Source organism: Microcebus murinus, chromosome 4 (genome assembly GCF_040939455.1).
Source record: "Microcebus murinus isolate Inina chromosome 4, M.murinus_Inina_mat1.0, whole genome shotgun sequence".
NCBI lineage: Eukaryota > Metazoa > Chordata > Mammalia > Primates > Cheirogaleidae > Microcebus > Microcebus murinus.
Window position 1 is genome coordinate 37,552,941 of NC_134107.1, and position 21,453 is coordinate 37,574,393.

The window sequence follows — 21,453 nt, forward strand, 5'->3', positions numbered from 1 at the left end:
TAACTTAAAAAGATACTGTGGATTAAGCAAGAGTGAATTATTAGATGAGAGATGATCAGCTGGCAAGTAAAACACTTGGATTCACATGATTAAATTTGTAGGAAATAGGATTGCTTAATCCCACCATCATTATTTTTGCCCCAGTTTCTTGAGTGGCCTATTTTTTTTTTTTTTTTATTGCACTGAATTATAATGAATTCAGTCAGCAGCCTAAAATATGTTTTTGTACTAGACAGGACATAAAAATTTAACCACAAGGAAAATTAAATTAACCCAACACTCAGGAAAAGGAGGCCCTCCGTTAACCAAAAACTGTCTTTATTTCATCTCCTGTTGTTAGAAATATATTTCTACATGGATTAGTGTTACCCACTTTATATTCTCTAGGGATATTGCAGAGACTTTGCAAATGGCCAAATTCCAGAATGTTACTACAAAAGTTTCAAAGCCATGTTAAGTCATGATTCAGATGGTAGATATTCAGTTAATCTCAACTGATAGCTAAATTTTTGCCTCTGTTCTGTAATCTTGCAGAATTTATAATCCTGTCATATATCAACAAAATTTTTACTTGTCATGGATTTTGAAGGTAAAGTTTGACTAGTTAAGACTATGATGTCATTACATAACTAAAAATCTTGAGTTATTCTCTATCCTACCTCAGTGACTGATAGCTCAGGAAATGCCTCAGGTTTTCCTGAACTAGAATTTATTCTTGATGTCTATCTTTCTCTCAGACCCCTCATCCCATCTACCAGGAAAATAATCTGTGTCTACCTGCAACACAGTAGTCAGGGTGATCCACTTAAAATATAATTAAATTTATATAAATGTAAATGTCTTTCCTTTGGTCAGAATCTTGCAGCAGCTCCCTATTTCACTTAAAGTGTTCTTATAATGGTTAACAAGACTCTACATAAACTGGTCCCTCTCTGCTCTCCTTCCCCCTCTCTGCTCTCCTTCCCCAATACTCTTACCCCTCACTCTGCTCTAGTCCCACTGGCCTCCTTGCTGTTCCTTGAACACCCCAGACATGTTCTTAGGACATTCTAAGAACTTTTGCTCTAGAAGCTTCTGGAAAACACTTCTCTTCATACCTTTAAACTTTTGCTCAAATCTCATTCATTAAAGCTTTCCCTCACCATATTAAATGATGCAAGTTCCCATGCTTGCTGAGTGTTTGGCCCTACAGATTCTGATTATCCTGCCCTACTTTTTACTTTTTTCTTAGGCACTTGACATTTTTTAACATTCATTATAATTTGCCTATTGGTTTAAAAGTTTTTAATTCTCTCCTCCCCCATTAGAATGTAAACTATATGAAAGAAGAGATCTTTGTTTTGTCCAATTATGTATCCCAAGTACCAAGATGAGTGGCTGGCCTCAATAAATATTTGTTAAATGAATAAATGAAAGCTGTATGTGTCTATCAGAGGGCTGGGTTATATACTGGCGGGTTGATTATTTATTAAATGAGTTTATTTTCATACTATTTGGCTATTTCTCTTAAAAGAAGAATATAAACTCAGTTTTAAAATTGGAAACACTATCCCTCTCTCATTAACTAGGGTCTAATTAAACTATGTCCTAGAAACACAATGGAAGATATTTCTCAAAGGATAAATCTGTGGTCTCTGTAGGTACCTAGAAAAATCATGATAAAACCATGTTAAATGGGAAAAAAGAACACAAAATGTTAAAATGTTCCGTGTAGGGAATATATGGTCTTTTTTGGCTTAGCATGTCTTTGGGAAGACTCCCTGTTTCATTCTCAGTCCATGTGGTTCAGAAGAGGCTGGCCATGTTCCAGAGTTGAACATGTGACCTGGACATGACCAATCAGAATTCTTCAACACCCCCCCCCCCATGGTGATTGCTTCAAGGACAGACTTGGACAGGAATTGGACAGTGACTCATCTAGCTGTGTTGTAGCTATTGGGAAATAAATGCATTCTTTGTGCTATGATTACTAGCTCCAAGGACAATAAAAACTTGGAGCTTCTGCTGATCATCTTTGAAATGAAACCAACAGAAGATGACAAAACTAAGTAGAAACAAGAGACCAATTTTAGATGACATTGTTTAACTCTTGAATCTACCTATTTTGAGTTATATTTTCTCACTTCTGGCTGAATGGGTTCTGACTGGTATAATCACATTGATTACAACTATGTACAACTTATATTTTAAAAATGAAGTATACATGAAGTCTTAGTTACTTTTCCTCTAATATTAAGAACAGATTTCTTGTAATATGATAGAAATTGTTATGGTGAAAAGACTTTTTTTCCCTTTTAGTCTAAATTTGGATTAAATGGTTTCAAAAATAAATCTCTAGAGTTCATTGAAGCTTTGTGCTGTTTAAACTTTTGGTTAATAGAGCTTTTGTCATCAATTGATTTATTGCTATGGAATATTTAGAAATAGTACTTACTCTATAATTTTGTGTTTTGATTGTACAGAGAAATCACAGTAGTCCACTCCAATGTCTGTAAAGTCCACAAAGGTGGAGGACAAAATCTGGAATGCCCAGGGATTTTTTTCCTTGAGCTTTTGGCATACATTAAACCCATCTACAATTTCTGAATCACCTCCTGTGACTGTTTGCTTTATGCAATGCAGAAGTTGAACCTATTAAAAGAAGATCATAAACATTATTAAAGAAATATTTAATTTAATATAAATATTAAAACTAATATTTAAATAATATCAAATAAAATAAGTAATATGCATGTGCTTTTTTTATTTTTATTTTATTTTATTTTATTTATTTTTATTTTTATTTTTTTTATTTTTTTTTGAGACAGAGTCTCACTTTTGTTGCCGTGGTGTCAGCCTAGCTCACAGCAACCTCAAACTCCTGGGCTCAAGCAATCCTCCTGCCTCAGCCTCCCAAGTAGCTGGGACTACAGGCATGTGCCACCATGCCCGGCTAGTTTTTTTTTGTATATATATTTTTAGTTGGTCAATTAATTTCTTTCTATTTTTAGTAGAGACGGGGTCTCGCTCAGGATGGTTTCGAACTCCCAACCTCGAGCAATCCGCCCGCCTCGGCCTCCCAGAGTGCTAGGATTACAGGCGTGAGCCACCGCGCCCGGCCGCATGTGCTTTTTTTGATATTGTGTTAAAGAAAGATTTAAAAAGCTATGAATGAACCACAGTCATCAAACCTTTTTTATTTGTCTCTTGTGTCAGCAGAGAAAAGAGTCGGGGAGGAAGACATTGCTTATAATCAATCCTGTGTAGTTCAAACATGATACAGTTGAAGACACAGGCATAATAATGTTCATTAGTAAACAAAAGGCACAGCTCATGAAAGCTGCAGAGAGTGAGCACTCCAACTGGAGTAGGTAGGGAAGGATTTACAGAGAAGGTGAGATTTAAGCTGGGCAAAGGAAGATGAATAAGATTTGGGAAATGTGGAATGGAATGAGAGGTGACAGTGATAATGATGTGAAAAAACGGCACAGTTCACTGGGTAACAAAACATTTGGCTGCAGCAGGGCCACATAAATGGGAAGAGTAGATCAGGATGGAAGAGTCATTTGAGGCCTCCTCATGCACAGTCTTAAATATCTGATGGATTTTTGAACTTGTACAAAGAAGGGAATCATTGGAGGCTTTTGAATGTGAATGTATGTAGTCATAACTGAGCTGCAAAGTATTAATCCAGTGGTGTTACATAGGATACTTTTTTTTCTTTTTTTCAGAGGGAACTGGTCAGAGAATCTTGAAAGTCTAAAGAGAATCTCAGATTTATGGGTAAGAAGGGAATGAGGTAGGGTAGGACTATGAGGATGGATAAACCTAAAAGGATAGTAAATATAAATTATTTTAACTAAGATTTTGGGAAAATGTTTAATATTTCATTTTGAAAGCAAAACATAGTAAAATTAAAAAAAAATATATTGAATGGAGGTTTTCATTGGTTTTGTGACTCCTTTTGATTAAGTCAGCATGGGTGAGTGATTTTGAATACCTAAATTTAGACTCTAGTTTTCTACTTGAAGATGCTAATGCTATTTAGCTGTAACACTTCATTCTTACTGAAATAAAATAAAAACCATTGTCTGATTAAGTTATTATAGAACAGAGTAGGCAAATATGATCAAATACCTAGACTAGGGGGGCTATCAATCTTAGTAGAAAAAATATCCATTTAGCTTGATTTTTTCTGTAGATGGTCTAGAGCAGTGCTGTGCATCAGAACTTGCTGTGATGTTGGAAATGTTCTTCTGAGCTGTCCAATCCAGTAGTCCCTAACTCCACATGGCCACTGTGAACTTGAAATGTAGCTAGTGTGACTGAGTAACTAAAATTTACATTTTATTTGACCTTAATTTAAACTAGAATTTAAACGACCATTTGTGGCTAGTGACTATCATATTAGACAGTGCTGGTCTAGAACATAAACCCGGCCTCTTCTCTAAAATCACATGAGTTTCTCCCAATTTTTATAATTTTGTATATACTTGTTCTCAGATTGTCATTGTGTTATGGTATTAATTACTCCTGACAACAATCCTTAAAATTTGATACTTTTATCTCCATTTCACAGATGAAAAGACTGAGACACAAAGGTGTCTGGCCAGCTGATAGGAATTTGGCTAAAACGTGATAAAACTGGTAGTCAAATCTTGGCCCATTTGCATCAAAATTTACATAAAGCAAGTGTCTTTCCTACAAAGGGGGAAATCCCTTTATATTACTCTTAATAATCCAGTATTATGTGGTATGTATGTATGTGCTTTACACATTTAGAGGAAATATTCATCCTTATTTTATGATGTTCAGAGATAACTGGTCTAAATTAATAATGGTTCATGCCGGGCGCGGTGGCTCATGGCTGTAATCCTAGCACTCTGGGAGGCCGAGGCGGGCGGATTGCTCAAGGTCAGGAGTTCGAAACCAGCCTGAACAAGAGCAAGACCCTGTCTCTACTATAAATAGAAAGAAATTAATTGGCCAACTAATATATAGAGAAAAAATTAGCAGGGCATGGTGGCGCATGCCTGTAGTCCCAGCTACTCGGGAGGCTGAGGCAGGAGGATTGCTTGAGCCCAGGAGTTTGAGATTGCTGTGAGCTAAGCTGACCCCACGGCACTCACTCTAGCCTGGGCAACAAAGTAAGACTCTGTCTCAAATAAATAAATAAATAAAAATTAATTAATTAATAATGGTTCAATCCTTAAATTAATGCTATTTTGTCAAACTTGAAAAAATATGTGCATACAACAATCAGTCATTGTAGAAAATCATCTCACCAGGGCAATGAGGGATGAAGGAACATGATGAAAAAGAAGAGATAGGGTGACCTCAAATCTACCAAATTCCAAGAAAGCAAAACAATAATAGCATAACTTTGTCTTTGGGAAAATCAGAGTTCTCTAGTTCCTTTAATATTTTGTAATAATGAATTTACAGAATATTTCAATGTTAATCTTTAGAAAGGTCAGCTACTGTTATTTACATATGGGTAGGCCAAGTAATATATTGTACAAAAGTATAACTTTTGCACAGTTACACTTTCAATACCATTTTATGAAAGAAGAAAGATGATGGAACCTGACAACACTTTCACCACTAATTTAGAAGGTAGATATAAACCTGCTATGTATAAAACCCAATTTTATTTCATGTGAATCGTTCTGAACCAAAAATATTTTTTCTACATATTACTTTATAGCAAGCATGTGACTTTTGGTCCAGAGGAAGACAATGAACAAAGTAACATAAAGATGTGTTCCCTTAACCCTGTCTCTATGATCCAAATTGATCAAACCAAACTCTCAACAGGTAACTCACTACCCAGACCATTTCATCTGTACAGAAAATACATTGGCAGCTTCTATTTGCCATAGAAATCTCAAACTTTGATGCAAAAACTCCTGAATAATTCAAAATGGAAACTTGAACAATGGTACAAACAAGTGCCTGCATTTTATTCTTCTACTAGAACCTAGACATTTTAGGAACCATCTGTTACTTAAAAATCTCCTATCAAGTCATTCAGCTTTGAATGTTTCATTTGCTGATGGAGACAGGTGCAACAAAGTTTGCCTCTTATAAAATATCTGTTATGTTTCTATGATACCCAAGGTACTGTATTAAGTCTCGAGTTATAAAGATGCAAGGTGCTGTATTAAGTCTTGAGATAATAAGTTTTGAGATATAAACCAGTACAAGGTTCAGTTCCTGTCTTTAAAGAGTTTTTAAAAGTATGACAATGTCTATAAATATTCTTTTTCATTATATAAATTATGGTATTTAGAACTCAGGACTGGTATGGTGTGATGCAAAATTAGATGAAGGCCTGAGTTCAAGTCCAAGTTCCCCATTAATGAGACACCATCTTATAAAAGTATTTAACCTTGTGCTTCATTTCCTTATTTAAGATAAAAAGACATGATTCATCCTGTCTGCCTTAAAGGAACATTAAGAAGAATCAAATGAAGTAATGCAAATAAAAAGGCTTTAAAAAAGTATAAAATGCTATGAAAATGTCAAGCATTATATTAAACTTCAGAAATATTTATGACATCATTTAACCACTTTTCCTTAGGCTTTCAATTTTAACTGAGAAACAAAACTTACACCCACAAAAGAAGATAATTTAAAAATTCAAACAGAACTGTCAGTTTTCTGATTTCATTCTTCCAGCTCTATTCCATCCACCATCTTCAATCTTTCTTTGGCAGATGAGCCGAGCTGATTAGTTTGGCTTTTAACCCCAGTGTTTCAGAAAAATCTCTGAGCCACATTTAGAATAAGACCCCATTGTACGTCTCCTTTCCTCCCAACCCTCCCCCCAAAAGGTGTCTACAGGGATCATTTTACTCTCATCATATAATTCAAAGAAATCTTGCAGTGTTTTATAATCAACAAAATAATGTAAAACACGTGAGGTCAAATACTAGATAAGCTTAGCTAATACTGGTGACAACAATGGGTAAGAACAAGAGCACAGAGAAAACATGTTCTGTCAAGATGATGAAAAAAAGGATTAATTTTGATTTTGGCCCATTTCTCCTTTATTAAGTTGAGAATTGCCCAAATTTTCATTTACCTTTGAAGATACAGAGTTCTATGTGTTCATTTAGTCCACCTGAGCTCTAAAAATAGGGACAACATTATCTTTTAAAAGGTAGTTTTCTGACCATTTGTTTTTTCATTTAGAAAACTGGTGATATTGTAAAAAATGGTGAGGCAGAATGTCCATCCAGAAATTCTCCTGGGGATTGGTGGTTCCATACTGAGCATCATCCAGCTTGACAAGGGATCTGACAGATGGGATGTGGGGTGGTTTCCCAAAATAGCCGTGGTTACTCTGTTCTTTTTATTCATACCTTGCCTACTTCCTTATCTCTTGAATCTGGGCTAGATTTATGAATTTCTTAGACCAATGACATATTGCAGAAGTGACTAGCCTCAGCCTCAGGAAGCTGTGGAGCTCTCTGGAAACTCTGCCAGTGACCATGTGCATTAAAAGAAAGAAAGAAACAAATGTTTTTAAAAGGATGCATGAAAATTTCCTATCCTTTAGGAATGTTATATTCAAGTTTAGGTATAGAGATTTTGTGAGCTTGGTTTGTGTTTGGAGAAAGATTTATGTAAGACAAATTAGCTGGTGAAACATATAATCTTCTGGACTCAAAATATAGAAGGATATTGGTCCTTGGCCTGCCTTGTGGAAAATATGTTGAGGTTACCTTACCCCAGGTGGGTGATGGAGGGCCGGATAATCAGTGTGAAAGCTTAGCTTCCCAGTTGTGTAAGCCACATTGTTTGCATCGATTTTGTCTTGCACTTGCCAAGTATGTCTGTAAAATACAAGAAACACATGTTTAAACTGGTTGTCACTAAGCCAGAGGAAATGTGTTAGAATGAATTTGATATGTGGGGGGAAATGGAAACTTTTCAGTTTATAAAATAATTACCATAATGCCTATGAGCCAGAAAGGGAGTCTGACTTTTCTTTGTCTGCTGTGACTATTTCAGAATTAGCATCTCCTCATTTCTCCTCTCCTCTCAACAAGAGTATATTAGTCAGACACATTAGTCTGTCCTACAGAGTTCATAAAATTTATATGGAATTGTAGGTTATCTTTTTTAATAGCCTTAATGCATTCTAAAAAATGATTTAGTGATCTAAAATTCACATAAAATAAATCATTTTAAAGTGAACAATGCAGTGTGATTTAGTACATTTACAATGTTGGCAACTAACACCTCTGTATACCTAGTTTCAAAACATTTCTGTCACTCCAAGCCAAAGCATTTTACCCAGTAAGCAGTTTCTTTTCATTCTGATCATCTCCAAGACCTTGACCATCACTTAATTTTCTGTTTCTATGGATTTACCTATTTTGGATATTATATATAAATGAAATTATGCAGTATATAACCCCTTGTGTCTTGTTTCTTAGCATAGTATTTTCAAGATTGATCTATGTTGTAGCAGGGATATAGTACATCATTTCTTTTATGGCTGAGTAATATTCTATTATATGGATATACTACAATTTGTTTATCCATTTGTCCAGTGATGGGCATTTGGGCTGTTTCTATTTTTTGGTTATTGTGAATAGTGCTGGTATAAATATGTATGTACATGTACTTATTGAAGTACTGGTTGTCAATTTTCTGGTTATATACATAGAAGTGAAATTATAGGATCATATTATCAACGCTATGATTAACTTTTTGAGAAATTACCAAACTGTTTTCCATAGTGGCTGTCATTTTACATTCCCACTAGCAATGTGTAGAGGTTCCAATTCCTCTGTATCCTCACCTACACTTATTTTCTATTTAAATTTTTTTTATTCATCCTAGTGAGTATGAAGTGGTATCTCATTGTGGTTTTTTATTTGTATTTTCCTAATGATTAATGATGATCAGTATCTTTTCATGTGCTTATAGACCATTTGTATAATTTCTTTGAAGAATCATCTATTAAATTTCTTTGCTCAGTTTTATTTTATTTTTTTATTTCAGCATAATATGGGGGTACAAATGTTAAGGTTTCATACATTGTTCTTGCCTTCCTTCCTCTTTGCTCAGTTTTAAATTGATTTGTCTTTTTTGTTGGGTTGTAAGGGTTATTTATATATCTTGGGTACTACATCCTTATCAGACATGATTTGGATTGGCAAATATTTCCATCCATATGATTTGCAAATATTTCCACACATTCTGTATGTAATCTTTTCAATTTCTTGCTAATATCCTTTGATGTCCAAAAGTTTTAAGTTTTTATAAATCCCAATTTATCTATTTTTCTTTTGCTAATCATGCTTTTGATTTTATATCTAGGAATCCATTGCTCAATCCAAGGTCATGAAGATTTACCTCTATGTTTTCTTCTAAGAGTTTTTTAGTTTTAGCTCTTATATTTAAATCATTGGTTGATTTTGAGTTAATTTCTATATATGATGTAAGTTAGGGGTCCAACTTCATTCTTATGCATATGAATATTCAGTTGTTCCAGCACAATTTGTTAAAGAGATTGTTCTTTCCCTATTGAATGATATTGGCACTTTTGTTGAATATGAATTGATTATAGAGCATGGGTTTGTTTCTGGACTCTCAATTCTATTCCATTGGTCTATGTGTCTATTCTTATGCCAGTATCATGCTATTTTGATTACCATAGACTAGTAGTAAGTCTCAAAATCAGGAAGTATGAATCATTCAATTGTTTTTCTTTTTAAGTATTATTTTGTCTGCTTGGAGATGTTCACAATTTCATATATATTTGAGAATAATTGGCTTTTCTATTTCTAAAAAAAGGACATGGGAATTTTGGAAGGGATTGCATTGACTCTGTGTAGACTTCTTTGGGTACTACTGACAACTTAATATTATGTTTTCTAATCCATGAATACAGGATATCCTTCCATTTAGTTAGGTCTTCTTTAATTTCTCAGCAATGGTTTATGGTTTTCACTGTACACATTTTTGACTATTTTGGTTAAATTTACTCATATCCCACATGTAGGGATATTTTTTCATAATGAGCAAAAGTAGGATTTTTTTACCTGTTCTTTGGGATTAAGGATAAAACTGGCTATTTTATTCTGTTTTTCTCATTTAAAATTAGGATGGAAAACTTGGTATATGTCTTTCACTAAAAGTAAAACAGCCATACATATGTGGCCATGAACTGGAAACAGACTGAGTGAAAGGAGATGAGGGGTATATATAGCCTCCTGCAACTCATTTCAAGTATGAGTCAGGCAATCCATTATATCGCAGTGACTGTAGCCAAGAAATACATGTTCTCTATGAAGTTCATGTCATTCCATAGCTCATATATAATACAGATCCAGACTTTTGTCAACATGGGCATTTCAAGAATAATCAACCTGTGAGAAGGGATTTAAAAAGACCAAAAAAGGGAGGGGGCGGAGCAAGATGGCGGATGAATAACACCGCCAGACAGAGGGTCTCTGCAGAAAAGACCGATTCTAGCAGAAACTAGAGGAAAGAAGCAAGAAGACGAGCATACAGCGGACAAGGGCCGGAAGGAGGGGTACCTGAGACCCCGGGAGACTCCACGGGAGGAGGCTGCGGAGGAGAACTGGAGGCTGAGACCACCGGAGCAGCCCGGAGACCAGCGGCAAGGGTAGGTGGATCTGCTGTTTCCCCTCCCCTGCATTCGGGACTGCTGGTGGGCTCCCCAGCGGGTGGAGAGACCTGCGGACATCAGCCCAGAGACTGCCGCCGCCTGCCAACGGTGAGCCTGTAGCAGACGTGGCACCAGGTTCCAAACTTCCTCCGGGCACCTCCGTGTGCACGGACCCGAGCCGCGCGGCAGGCGCCATATTGCCTCCTCCTCCCCTCCGCCGACCCTACCCGCGGCTGCCCAGAGAGACAATACAGCCACCAGCCGGAGGCACCTCCAGGGAACGGGACCTTCCCGTTTGGGACCCCGCCCGCCCTCCCAGGTGCTGCTGGCACCTTGTTCCCAGGAAAACGGTGCCGACTCAGAGGCTGAGAGACATAGACCCAGCTTGGGCTCCCTGTGGGTGAATTAGGACCGGAAATCCTCTCCCTGGTGGGAATACAGTTTGAACTCTGGGACCCAGAGGTCGGACCTGCAGACCAGAGCCCCTGCACTGAGGGCTAGCATTGCCCAGGGCACAGAAGGGTTATATGTGAACAGCCTACTGAGGTCTGTGTGCCTCCAGGGGCGGATCGGGTCCTAGAGGGCAACCCTCCTCCCAGGAGGAGGCCGTGCGCCCAACCCAGGTGGCGTTCCTGTGCAGGGAATCTCGCCGCCGGCATCACAGTCCGGGGAGGCCTGGTAGCTTGTGGTCTGGCCTGCTGGCAGAGGCCCAGGAGTAGCTGCGGAGTTGGGGAGGGTGGAAAGAAGCGAGGCCTGCTGCAGACTGTGGGTCTCAGACAGCCCCACCCCCACACCCAGACTTTCTGGCTGAGCAGGATCATTCCAGCCCCGCCCTGACAGCTCTCCCTGGAAGCAGAGAACAGAACTTTGACCCCTGCTAACGGCCTGAGGGCAAGCTTACCCAACCCAGCTCCGCCCAGAACAAGAGCTGATAACAGGACTCAAAATCAACACCATAGCCTGTTCCTCCAAGCAAACGCCACCTACTGACAGGGACAGCATCTTTCAATATACAGGGAGTGGTCCAATTTCACCCACAGGCACCACCTAACGCCTCAGAAACTAAACAAGGTGTGTGAATACCCAAACAATAACCTAAGGAAAGAAACAACAACTGATCGACATGGGAAGAAATCAGAGAAAGAACTCAGGAAATATGAAGAACCAAACGGAAAACACACCCCCAAAGAGGAGCACCAGCCCCCTAGAAACGGTCACCGACCAAAATCAGGCAACCAATATGACAGAAGAGGAATTTCGTATGTGGAACATAAGAACACTCACCCAGCTGCAACAACAACTCAATAACCAACACCAAGAAACCACAAAAAATCTCCAGGATATGAGAAAAGAAATAGACACATTGAAGAAAAGTGTAGCCGAACTCCTGGAAATGAAGAATCAATTCAAGGAACTACAAAATACAGTGGAAAGTCTCAAGAACAGGGTAGATGAAACAGAAGAAAGAATCTCAGAGCTTGAAGATAACTCCCTCCAATTAAATAAATCAGTCACAGAAATAGAGCAGAAAAACAAGAGAAAAGAGCAAAGCCTACAAGAGCTGTGGGATTATGTGAAGAAACCTAATGTGAGGGTCATAGGGTTACAAGAAGGGGAAGAAGACAACACTCAAGGGTTGGACAAGCTGTTTGAAGATATAGTAGAGGAAAATTTCCCAGGCCTTGCTCAAAATCTCGATATACAAGTTCAAGAAGCCCAGAGGACCCCTGGGAGATTCAATGCAAACAGGAAGACGTCACGTCATGCAGTCATCAGACTGACCAAAGTATCAACTAAAGAGGCCCTTCTAAGAGCTGTAAGACAAAAGAAGCAAGTGACATACAAGGGAAAGCCAATTCGAATAACATCAGACTTCTCTAATGAGACTTTACAAGCAAGGAGAGACTGGGGCCCCATTCTCACTCTTTTGAAACAAAACAATGCCCAGCCTAGAATATTATTCCCTGCAAAACTAAGCTTCATATATGAAGGAGAAATAAAAACATTCTCAGACAAGCAAAGGCTCAGAGAATTCACCAAGACAAGACCAGCCCTACAAGAAGTACTTAAAACAGCGTTATGCACGGAACATCATAATAATAACCCACGAATATAAAAACAACCAAAACCCAAAGATATTAAAGGCCAGATATTACAATGGCTCAAAACAGAAATCATAGCAACAACATCCAACCCAACAGAATGATCAGTAATCTACCTTACCTATCAGTTCTCTCAATAAATGTGAATGGCTTAAACTCTCCACTCAAGAGACATAGGCTGGCTGAATGGATAAGAAAATACAGGCCAAATATATGCTGTCTTCAGGAAACACATTTAACCTGCAAGGATGCACATAGACTAAAAATAAAAGGGTGGAGATCAATATTCCAAGCAAATAGAAGCCAAAAGAAGGCTGGTGTGGCAGTTCTAATTTCAGACGATTTAGTTTTTAAACCAACAAAAGTAGTAAAAGACAAAGAGGGTCATTATATAATGGTGAAGGGCACAGTCCAACAAGAAGAGATAACAATTTTAAATATATATGCACCCAACTTAGGTGCACCCAGATTCATAAAGCAAACCTTACTGGAGCTAAGCAAATGGATTAATAGCAACTCCATAATAGCCGGGGATTTCAACACCCCACTGACGGCACAAGACAGATCCTCCAAACAGAAAATTAATAAAGAAATAATGGACTTAAACAAAACTCTAGAACAATTGGGTCTGACAGACATCTACAGAACATTCTACCCAAAATCCACTGAATATACGTTCTTCTCATCAGCTCACGGGACATTCTCTAAGATTGACCATATCCTAGGACACAAAGAAAATCTCAAGAAATTTAAAAAAATAGAAATCATACCATGTACCTTCTCAGATCACAGTGGAATAAAACTAGAAATCAACCCTAACAGAAACTCACATTTCTACACAAAAACGTGGAAATTAAACAACCTCCTACTAAATGATTACTTCGTAAATGAAGAAATCAAGACGGAAATAAAAAACTTCTATGAAGAAAACGACAATGGAGAGACAAGTTATCAACTCCTCTGGGACACAGCTAAAGCAGTTCTAAGAGGAAAGTTTATCTCCATAAATGCCTATAACCAAAAGGCAAGAAGATCACAAATAGACAATCTAATGAAACGACTCAAAGAGCTGGAAAAAGAAGAACAGACCAACCCCAAACCCAGCAGAAGAAGTGAAATCAACAAGATCAAATCAGAACTAAACGAAATTGAAAACAGGAAAGCTATTCAGGAGATTAATAAAACAAAAAGTTGGTTCTTTGAAAAAATAAACAAGATTGACACGCCATTGGCTAAGCTAACGAAAAGCAGAAAAGAGAAATCTCTAATAAGCTCCATCAGGAATAAAAAAGGAGATATCACAACTGATCCCAAAGAGATACAAGATATGATTTATGAATACTACAAAAATCTTTATGCACACAAACTGGAAAATGTGGAGGAAATGGACAAATTTCTAGAAACACACAGCCTCCCTAGGCTCAACCAGGAAGAAATAGATTCCCTGAACAGACCAATCTCAACAGCTGAAATAGAAACAGCAATTAAAAATCTCCCTAAAAAGAAAAGTCCCGGTCCAGATGGCTTCACACCTGAATTTTACCATACCTATAAAGAAGAACTAGTACCTATCTTGCAGAAACTATTCCACAACATCGAGAAGAACGGAAACCTCCCCGACACCTTTTATGAAGCGAATATTACTCTGATACCAAAACCAGGAAAGGATGCAACAAAAAAAGAAAACTACAGACCAATATCCCTAATGAATATAGATGCAAAAATTTTCAACAAAATCTTAGCTAACCGAATCCAGACACTTATCAAAAAAATAATCCACCACGACCAAGTGGGCTTCATCCCAGGGATGCAGGGATGGTTCAACATACGTAAATCTATAAATGCAATTCACCACATAAACAGAAGCAAAAACAAAGACCACATGATTCTTTCAATAGATGCAGAAAAAGCTTTTGACAAAATTCAACACCCTTTCATGATACGAACACTTAAGAAAATAGGCATAGAAGGGACATACCTAAAAATGATACAAGCCATATATGACAGACTCATAGCCAACATCATACTGAATGGGGAAAGATTGAAATCATTCCCACTTAGAACTGGAACCAGACAAGGCTGCCCACTATCTCCACTTCTGTTCAACATAGTGCTGGAAGTCTTGGCTACAGCAATCAGACAGGAAAATGGAATCAAAGGTATCCAAATAGGGGCAGAAGAGATCAAACTTTCACTGTTTGCTGATGATATGATATTGTATCTAGAAAACCCCAAGGAGTCAACCAAGAAACTCCTGGAACTGATCAATGAATTTAGTAAAGTCTCAGGATACAAAATCAATACACAGAAATCAGAGGCATTCATATACGCCAACAACAATCTAATTGAGAACCAAATCAAAGACTCAATTCCCTTCACAATAGCAACAAAGTAATTAAAGTACCTAGGAATATATTTAACCAAAGAGGTAAAAGACCTCTACAGGGAGAACTATGAAACACTGAGGAAGGAAATAGCAGAGGATGTAAACAGATGGAAATCCATACCATGCTCGTGGATCGGCAGACTCAATATCATCAAAATGTCTATACTACCCAAACTGATCTACAGATTCAATGCAATACCTATTAAAATCCCATCAGCATTCTTCACAGATATAGAAAAAATAATTTTACGCTTCGTATGGAACCAAAGAAGACCCCGAATATCAAGAGCAATTCTAGGCAACAAAAACAAAATGGGAGGCATTAATATGCCAGATATCAAACTATACTACAAAGCTGTAGTAATTAAAACAATATGGTATTGGCACAAAAACAGGAATATTGACCAGTGGAACAGATGTGAGAATCCTGATATAAAACCATCCTCATATAGCCATCTCATCTTTGACAAAGCAGACAAAAACATACGCTGGGGAAAAGAATCTCTCTTCAATAAATGGTGCTGGGAAAACTGGATAGCCACCTGTAGAAGGCTAAAACAGGACCCACACCTTTCACCTCTCACAAAAACCAACTCACGCTGGATAACAGACTTAAACCTAAGATATGAAACTATTAGAACTCTAGAGGAAAAAGTTGGAAACACTCTCCTAGACATCGGCCTGGGCAAAGAGTTTATGAAGAAGTCCCCAAAGGCAATCACAGCAGCAACAAAAATAAATAAATGGGACATGATCAAACTACAAAGCTTCTGCACAGCCAAAGAAATAGTCATGAAAGTAAACAGACAACCTACAGAATGGGAGAAAATTTTTGCATCCTATGCATCCGATAAGGGACTGATAATTAGAATATACTTAGAACTCACGAAAATTAGGAAGAAAAAATCAAATAACCCCATTAAAAAGTGGGCAAAAGACTTGAACAGAAATTTTTCTAAAGAAGACAGAAGAATGGCCAACAAACATATGAAGAAATGCTCAACATCTCTAATCATCAGGGAAATGCAAATCAAAACCACAATGAGATATCACTTAACCCCAGTGAGAATGGCCTTTATCAAAAAATCTCCAAACAATAAATGCTGGCGTGGTTGCGGAGAGAGAGGAACACTCCTACACTGCTGGTGGGACTGCAAACTAGTTCAACCTCTGTGGAAAGCAATATGGAGATACCTTAAAGCGATACAAGTGAATCTACCATTTGATCCAGCAATCCCATTGCTGGGCATCTACCCAAATGATCCAGTGACACTCTACAAAAAAGACACCTGCACTCGAATGTTTATAGCAGCACAATTCATAATTGCAAGGCTGTGGAAACAGCCCAAGTGCCCATCAATCAAAGAATGGATTAATAAAATGTGGTATATGTACACCATGGAGTACTATTCAGCTCTAAGAAACAATGGTGATATAGCACACCTTATATTTTCCTGGTTAGAGCTGGAACCCATACTACTAAGTGAAGTATCCCAAGAATGGAAAAACAAGCACCAGATATATTCTCCAGCAAACTGGTATTAACTGAGTAGCACCTAAGTGGACACATAGGTGCTACAGTAATAGGGTATTGGGCAGGTGGGAGGGGGGAGGGGGGCGGGTATATACATACATAGTGAGTGAGATGTGCACCATCTGGGGGATGGTCATGATGGAGACTCAGACTTTTGGGGGGAGGGGGGGAAATGGGCATTTATTGAAACCTTAAAATCTGTACCCCCATAATATGCCAAAATAAAAAAAATAATTAAAAAAAAAATAAAAAAAAAAAAAATAAAAAGACCAAAAAAGTAATTTCATGAAGCTGTAGAATGTATAATATCTTTTGACTAGGAAAAGACGATGCTGTTGACACTGTCAGTAGGAAATGACTATTCAGATTTTCTTTTCAAGAGTGGTGATGGTTTCACATTGATTCACCTATATTCTTTTTCCTAGTTTCTCCTGTGATCAAGGGTAAACTGACAGAGTTTTGTTGCAGCCAAGATCTGGCTGAGATTCAAGGTGTAAACTTTAGCCAGAGAACAGATATTTTCTTTGATGTTAACTGGCTTCTGTAGGGACAGGGCCTGTGACTTGGCATCACCAGAGCAGTTCTGCGTCCCTCTAAGCTAAATGACAGGGATGATAAACATTTTTTAGCTCTAGAATGTCTCAGGCACAGTCAGGGATGTGTAACCTAGAAGTCGATGCTCATACATTATGATAAATCCCAGGAAAGGAGCTCACCAATTCCAATCATAAAACATTCTCCTAATGGTTAAAGCACAAATCTGGAAAAATCCTAGGAATGTCATCTGGTTTACCTTTCTACCTGCTTGTAGAAGTAAATCATGCCAAGAAGGCTGTTGCTGATTGTTGATGCCTTCGTTTTTACTTATCTACCCCAAATCCAAATATCCAAGAAAACACAGCCAAAGAAATGTGAACGTGATCCACTGGCCTTTGTAGGAACTATTCATTTTTAAAGTTCAATTCTGGGGCTTTAGTGAGATGAGGGTGTATTTGAATGCACCTCTCTTTAGAGACAGATTCTAATATTATTCTAAGTAAGGCAGCAACTCAAGCAAATTACAGAGAATTGCCACGACTGAAGCAGAGGCGTAGGACCAGATTCTTATAAAACTGAAGAGGCAGCTCAATTCACAGTTGCAAAGATGTGCAATTGCCATTAACTTTAGTCATCAACCCAAATGCCCACGAATACACGTGTGGATTAATAAAATGTGGTATCTGTGTACTATGGAGTAGTACTCAGCCTCAAAAAATGTGAACTATTATATTCTTTGTAACAACCTGTATGAAACTGGAGAGCATTTTTCTACGCAGAATATCACAAGAATGGAAAAATGAACACTGCATGTACTCACTATTAGACTGGAACTGATTGATCAACACTCCTGTGCACATATCGTAGTAAAACTCAGTGGAAACCAAGTAGGTGAAAAGGGGGAGAAGGAGATGGGTAAATTCACACCACAGATACAATGCATGGTATCTGGGTGATGGGCACACTTAAAACTTTGACTCAAATGGCACAAAAGCAATTCATGTAACCAAAATATTTGTGCCCTTGTAATACTGTGAAATAAAAAAAGAAAAAATAAAAACTGAAGAGGCAAGCTTAACACAGCATCTTAATCCAATGGTATAGATTTGTTTGCTGTTGTATTGGGGTAGATAATTGAAACTCTGCAAGTAATCTTGCTTTTATCAAAAATGCTATTTTATTAATCCACTCATGAATTGATGGGCACTTGGGTTGTTTCCATAGCTTTGCAATTGTGAATTGTGCTGCTATAATCATTCAAGTGCAGGTGTCTTTTTCATAAAGTGACTTTTGATCTTTTGGGTAGATACCCAGTAGTGGAATTGCTGGATCAAATGGTAGATCTACTTGTATCGCTTTGAGGTATCTCCATATTGCTTTCCACAGAGGTTGAACTAGTTTGCAGTCCCACCAGCAGTGTAGGAGTGTTCCTCTCTCTCTGCATCCACACCAGCATTTGTTGTTTGGGGACTTTTTCATAAAGGCCATTCTCACTGGAGTTAAGTGATATCTCATTGTGGTTTTGATTTGCATTTCCCTGATGATTAGAGATGTTGAACATTTTTTCATATGTTTGTTGGCCATTATTCTGTCTTCTTTTGAGAAGTTTCTGTTCATGTCCTTTGCCCATTTTTTTTTAATAAAATGTGGTATATGTATACCATGGAATACTACTCAGCTTTAAGAAACAATGGTGATATAGCACCTCTTGTATATTCCTGGATACAGCTGGAACCCATTCTACTAAGTGAAGTATCTCAAGAATGGAAAAACCAGCACCACATGTACTCACCAGCAGATTGGTATTAACGGATCAACACCTAAGTGGACACATAGGAGTAACATTTATCAGGTGTCGGGAGGGTGGGAGGGGGGAGGAGGGGATGGGTATATACAACCACAATGAGTAAGATGTGCAATGTTTGGGGGATGGAAATGCTTGAGGTTCTTACTCTAGGGAGGAGGAGGGTATGGGCAATATAAGTAACCTTAACACTTGTACCCCCATAATACGCTAAAATAAATAATAATAAAATAATAAATAAATAAAATGCTATTTTAAACAAACCTAAGTATTTCCACTGAGCTATTCTTATTCTCAACTTTTCATTAGAGCTTTCTCTTACATTTTCTTGTCTATCCAATAGTTTTTTCAAAAGATCCTATACTTTATGATTTTTAGAGGATATATTGTGGGATTGGTTTGAATGCTAATTCACCAGATTTACCCAAACCTAAATGGCCAATCATAGATATACATGATAATAACAGTGTTTTGTGACAAATCTGAATCCTTCAGTGCTTATGAAATGCTCAAATATTGTTTTTTGTGAGATTTATTCTTTATACCTTTGGTGATAGATTTACACTCTTTTGCTTAGTGGTTCACACTTGGAAACTCATGCTGGATTTATTTGTAATCTTTTGCTTTTTTGAAGTACTTTTTATATGAAAAGATTTTCTATGTGTGCAAACCTGGATTTATTATTACCAGCAGCTACAACCTTCAGTCCACCTGCTGCAAGCTTTTCTTATTAGATTATCAAGATTGTCTACTTTTGAGCATCATTACTTACCCCATTGGATCCAAAATACAATGTCCTTAAGTTTTTTTAAAATTCAATATAAAAAATGATCCCCTAGCTAAAATAAACAAAAAAGAGATTTTTTTAGTCAACCATCCAAAGGAGTATTATATTGTTTATTATAGTTGTGATATTTCCACAAAAGAATTCCTAGATGCAGTCCCTCACTAGAGCTCCAGATATTTGTTTTTCCATTATCATTTATTAAATACTTATAATGGACCAGGAACTGTGGATTCAGAAGTGAATGGAATAGACATGGTACTTGTACTACATGGAATTTACAGTCTATAGGGAAGATAAGTTAGTGTGATTTATCTCCCAAAGCTAAAGTACAAGATGCTATGAGAGTGAGGAATTGAGATTATATGGAAACCTGAAGACTGAGTAGGTTTTCCGAGGCAAAGAGAAGGATAGAGGTCATTGCAGGGAGGAAAAATATCATGTGGGAAGGCTGGTGGAGGGAAAGAACATCTCTTGTGAGAGGAAGTGGAATGGGAGAAGTCCAATATGGGCTGGAGTGGTTGAGACGGTTTGCTCTGTGGCTACTCTTAGCTTTTCTTCAAATTTCTGCTTCCCTTAAAGTATGTAAAATCCTATAAAGTCTTAAAAAAATCTTATTACCTTAGGGAACTAAGTTCAAACACATTCTTTATCTCATGATGTTAAAGCCACTGCCAAAAATGTTTGTTGAGTAAAGACATAGATTCTAGAATAGTAAATTTTCCTGATTTAGTCATCAATCATTATTATCGTCTTATTTCTAGGGTGGAGGAGTGCTTATAGTTATTTGTAAATAAATGGCAAAATTTTAAGAGTTGTGTTTTAAAAAGTCATTATCTTTTCAGTTCTACTTGTATTATGGACATTCATTGACATTGAATTCATTCCTGAAAATGAAACATTTCATGTCATTATTTAAAGGTGATAATTAGTGTCTCCCAACACAAACTAGAAAAACAAAAACAACCTTTCTGATATCCAGTATTGTTCTTACTCAGTCCTTTAATGTGATGTAAAAATCTCCATGATACCTAAAGATGTAAAGTAAACAAGGAAGATTCTGTGATGGTGACATGATTTTTAAAAAATCTCTCTGAATTCTCCTGACAGAATATTTATAGTGAAAACTCAAAAACTCATGGACAACATCTAAACCAAAGTTAGATGACAAGATGTTTTTTTTCTCCCATGAACCAAAATATGAGTGGGTAGAGACAAAGCTTTCAAACGCACAAGACTTATGTGGTATCAGCAACTGTGCAGGAGAAAGCAGAGGGAAGCAACTGTGGGTACATGATGGATCTAAAAACATTCACCAATCACTAACAGGCATTCACTGGGAAGTACAGTGGGGCAATTCGAGAATGGCAGTTGAAGTTGGGAGGGGATTTCCATATTCCAAAAAGCTGAGTACAAGAGGTCCATGTAAGGAATTGGGATAGTCTGGGATTCGTGAATTCTAGAAACTGACCTAACAAAACTGCTTTCCATGGTAAAGCTTCCTTCTGAGAAAAAGAGTCCATATTGACCAGCACAGGAACAAAAAAGAGAGGGAAAAGAAGGTCCAGACAAAAACGAAGGAGAGGAAATTGAAGGTCTTAGAAGGTTACCAGCCAGTTTTGAAATATAGCTTAAACCATAGATCTAAAAAAGATTTTGAAGCATGTCTCCTTTTA

General features: G+C 37.4%; 1 protein-coding gene across 2 annotated transcripts in view; it reads right to left on the minus strand.

The window, feature by feature from the left end:
- BBOX1 (gamma-butyrobetaine hydroxylase 1) overlaps nt 1–21,453 on the minus strand; it is a 68,173-nt gene that overhangs the window by 5,061 nt on the left and 41,659 nt on the right. For both annotated transcript variants that reach the window (XM_012744653.3, XM_012744651.3), the window contains exons 5-6: nt 7,715–7,820; nt 2,435–2,631 (exon numbers count right to left, since the gene is read on the minus strand). In XM_012744653.3, coding sequence (XP_012600107.1) covers nt 2,435–2,631; nt 7,715–7,820 — 303 coding nt within the window. The remainder of the gene's footprint in view (nt 1–2,434; nt 2,632–7,714; nt 7,821–21,453) is intronic.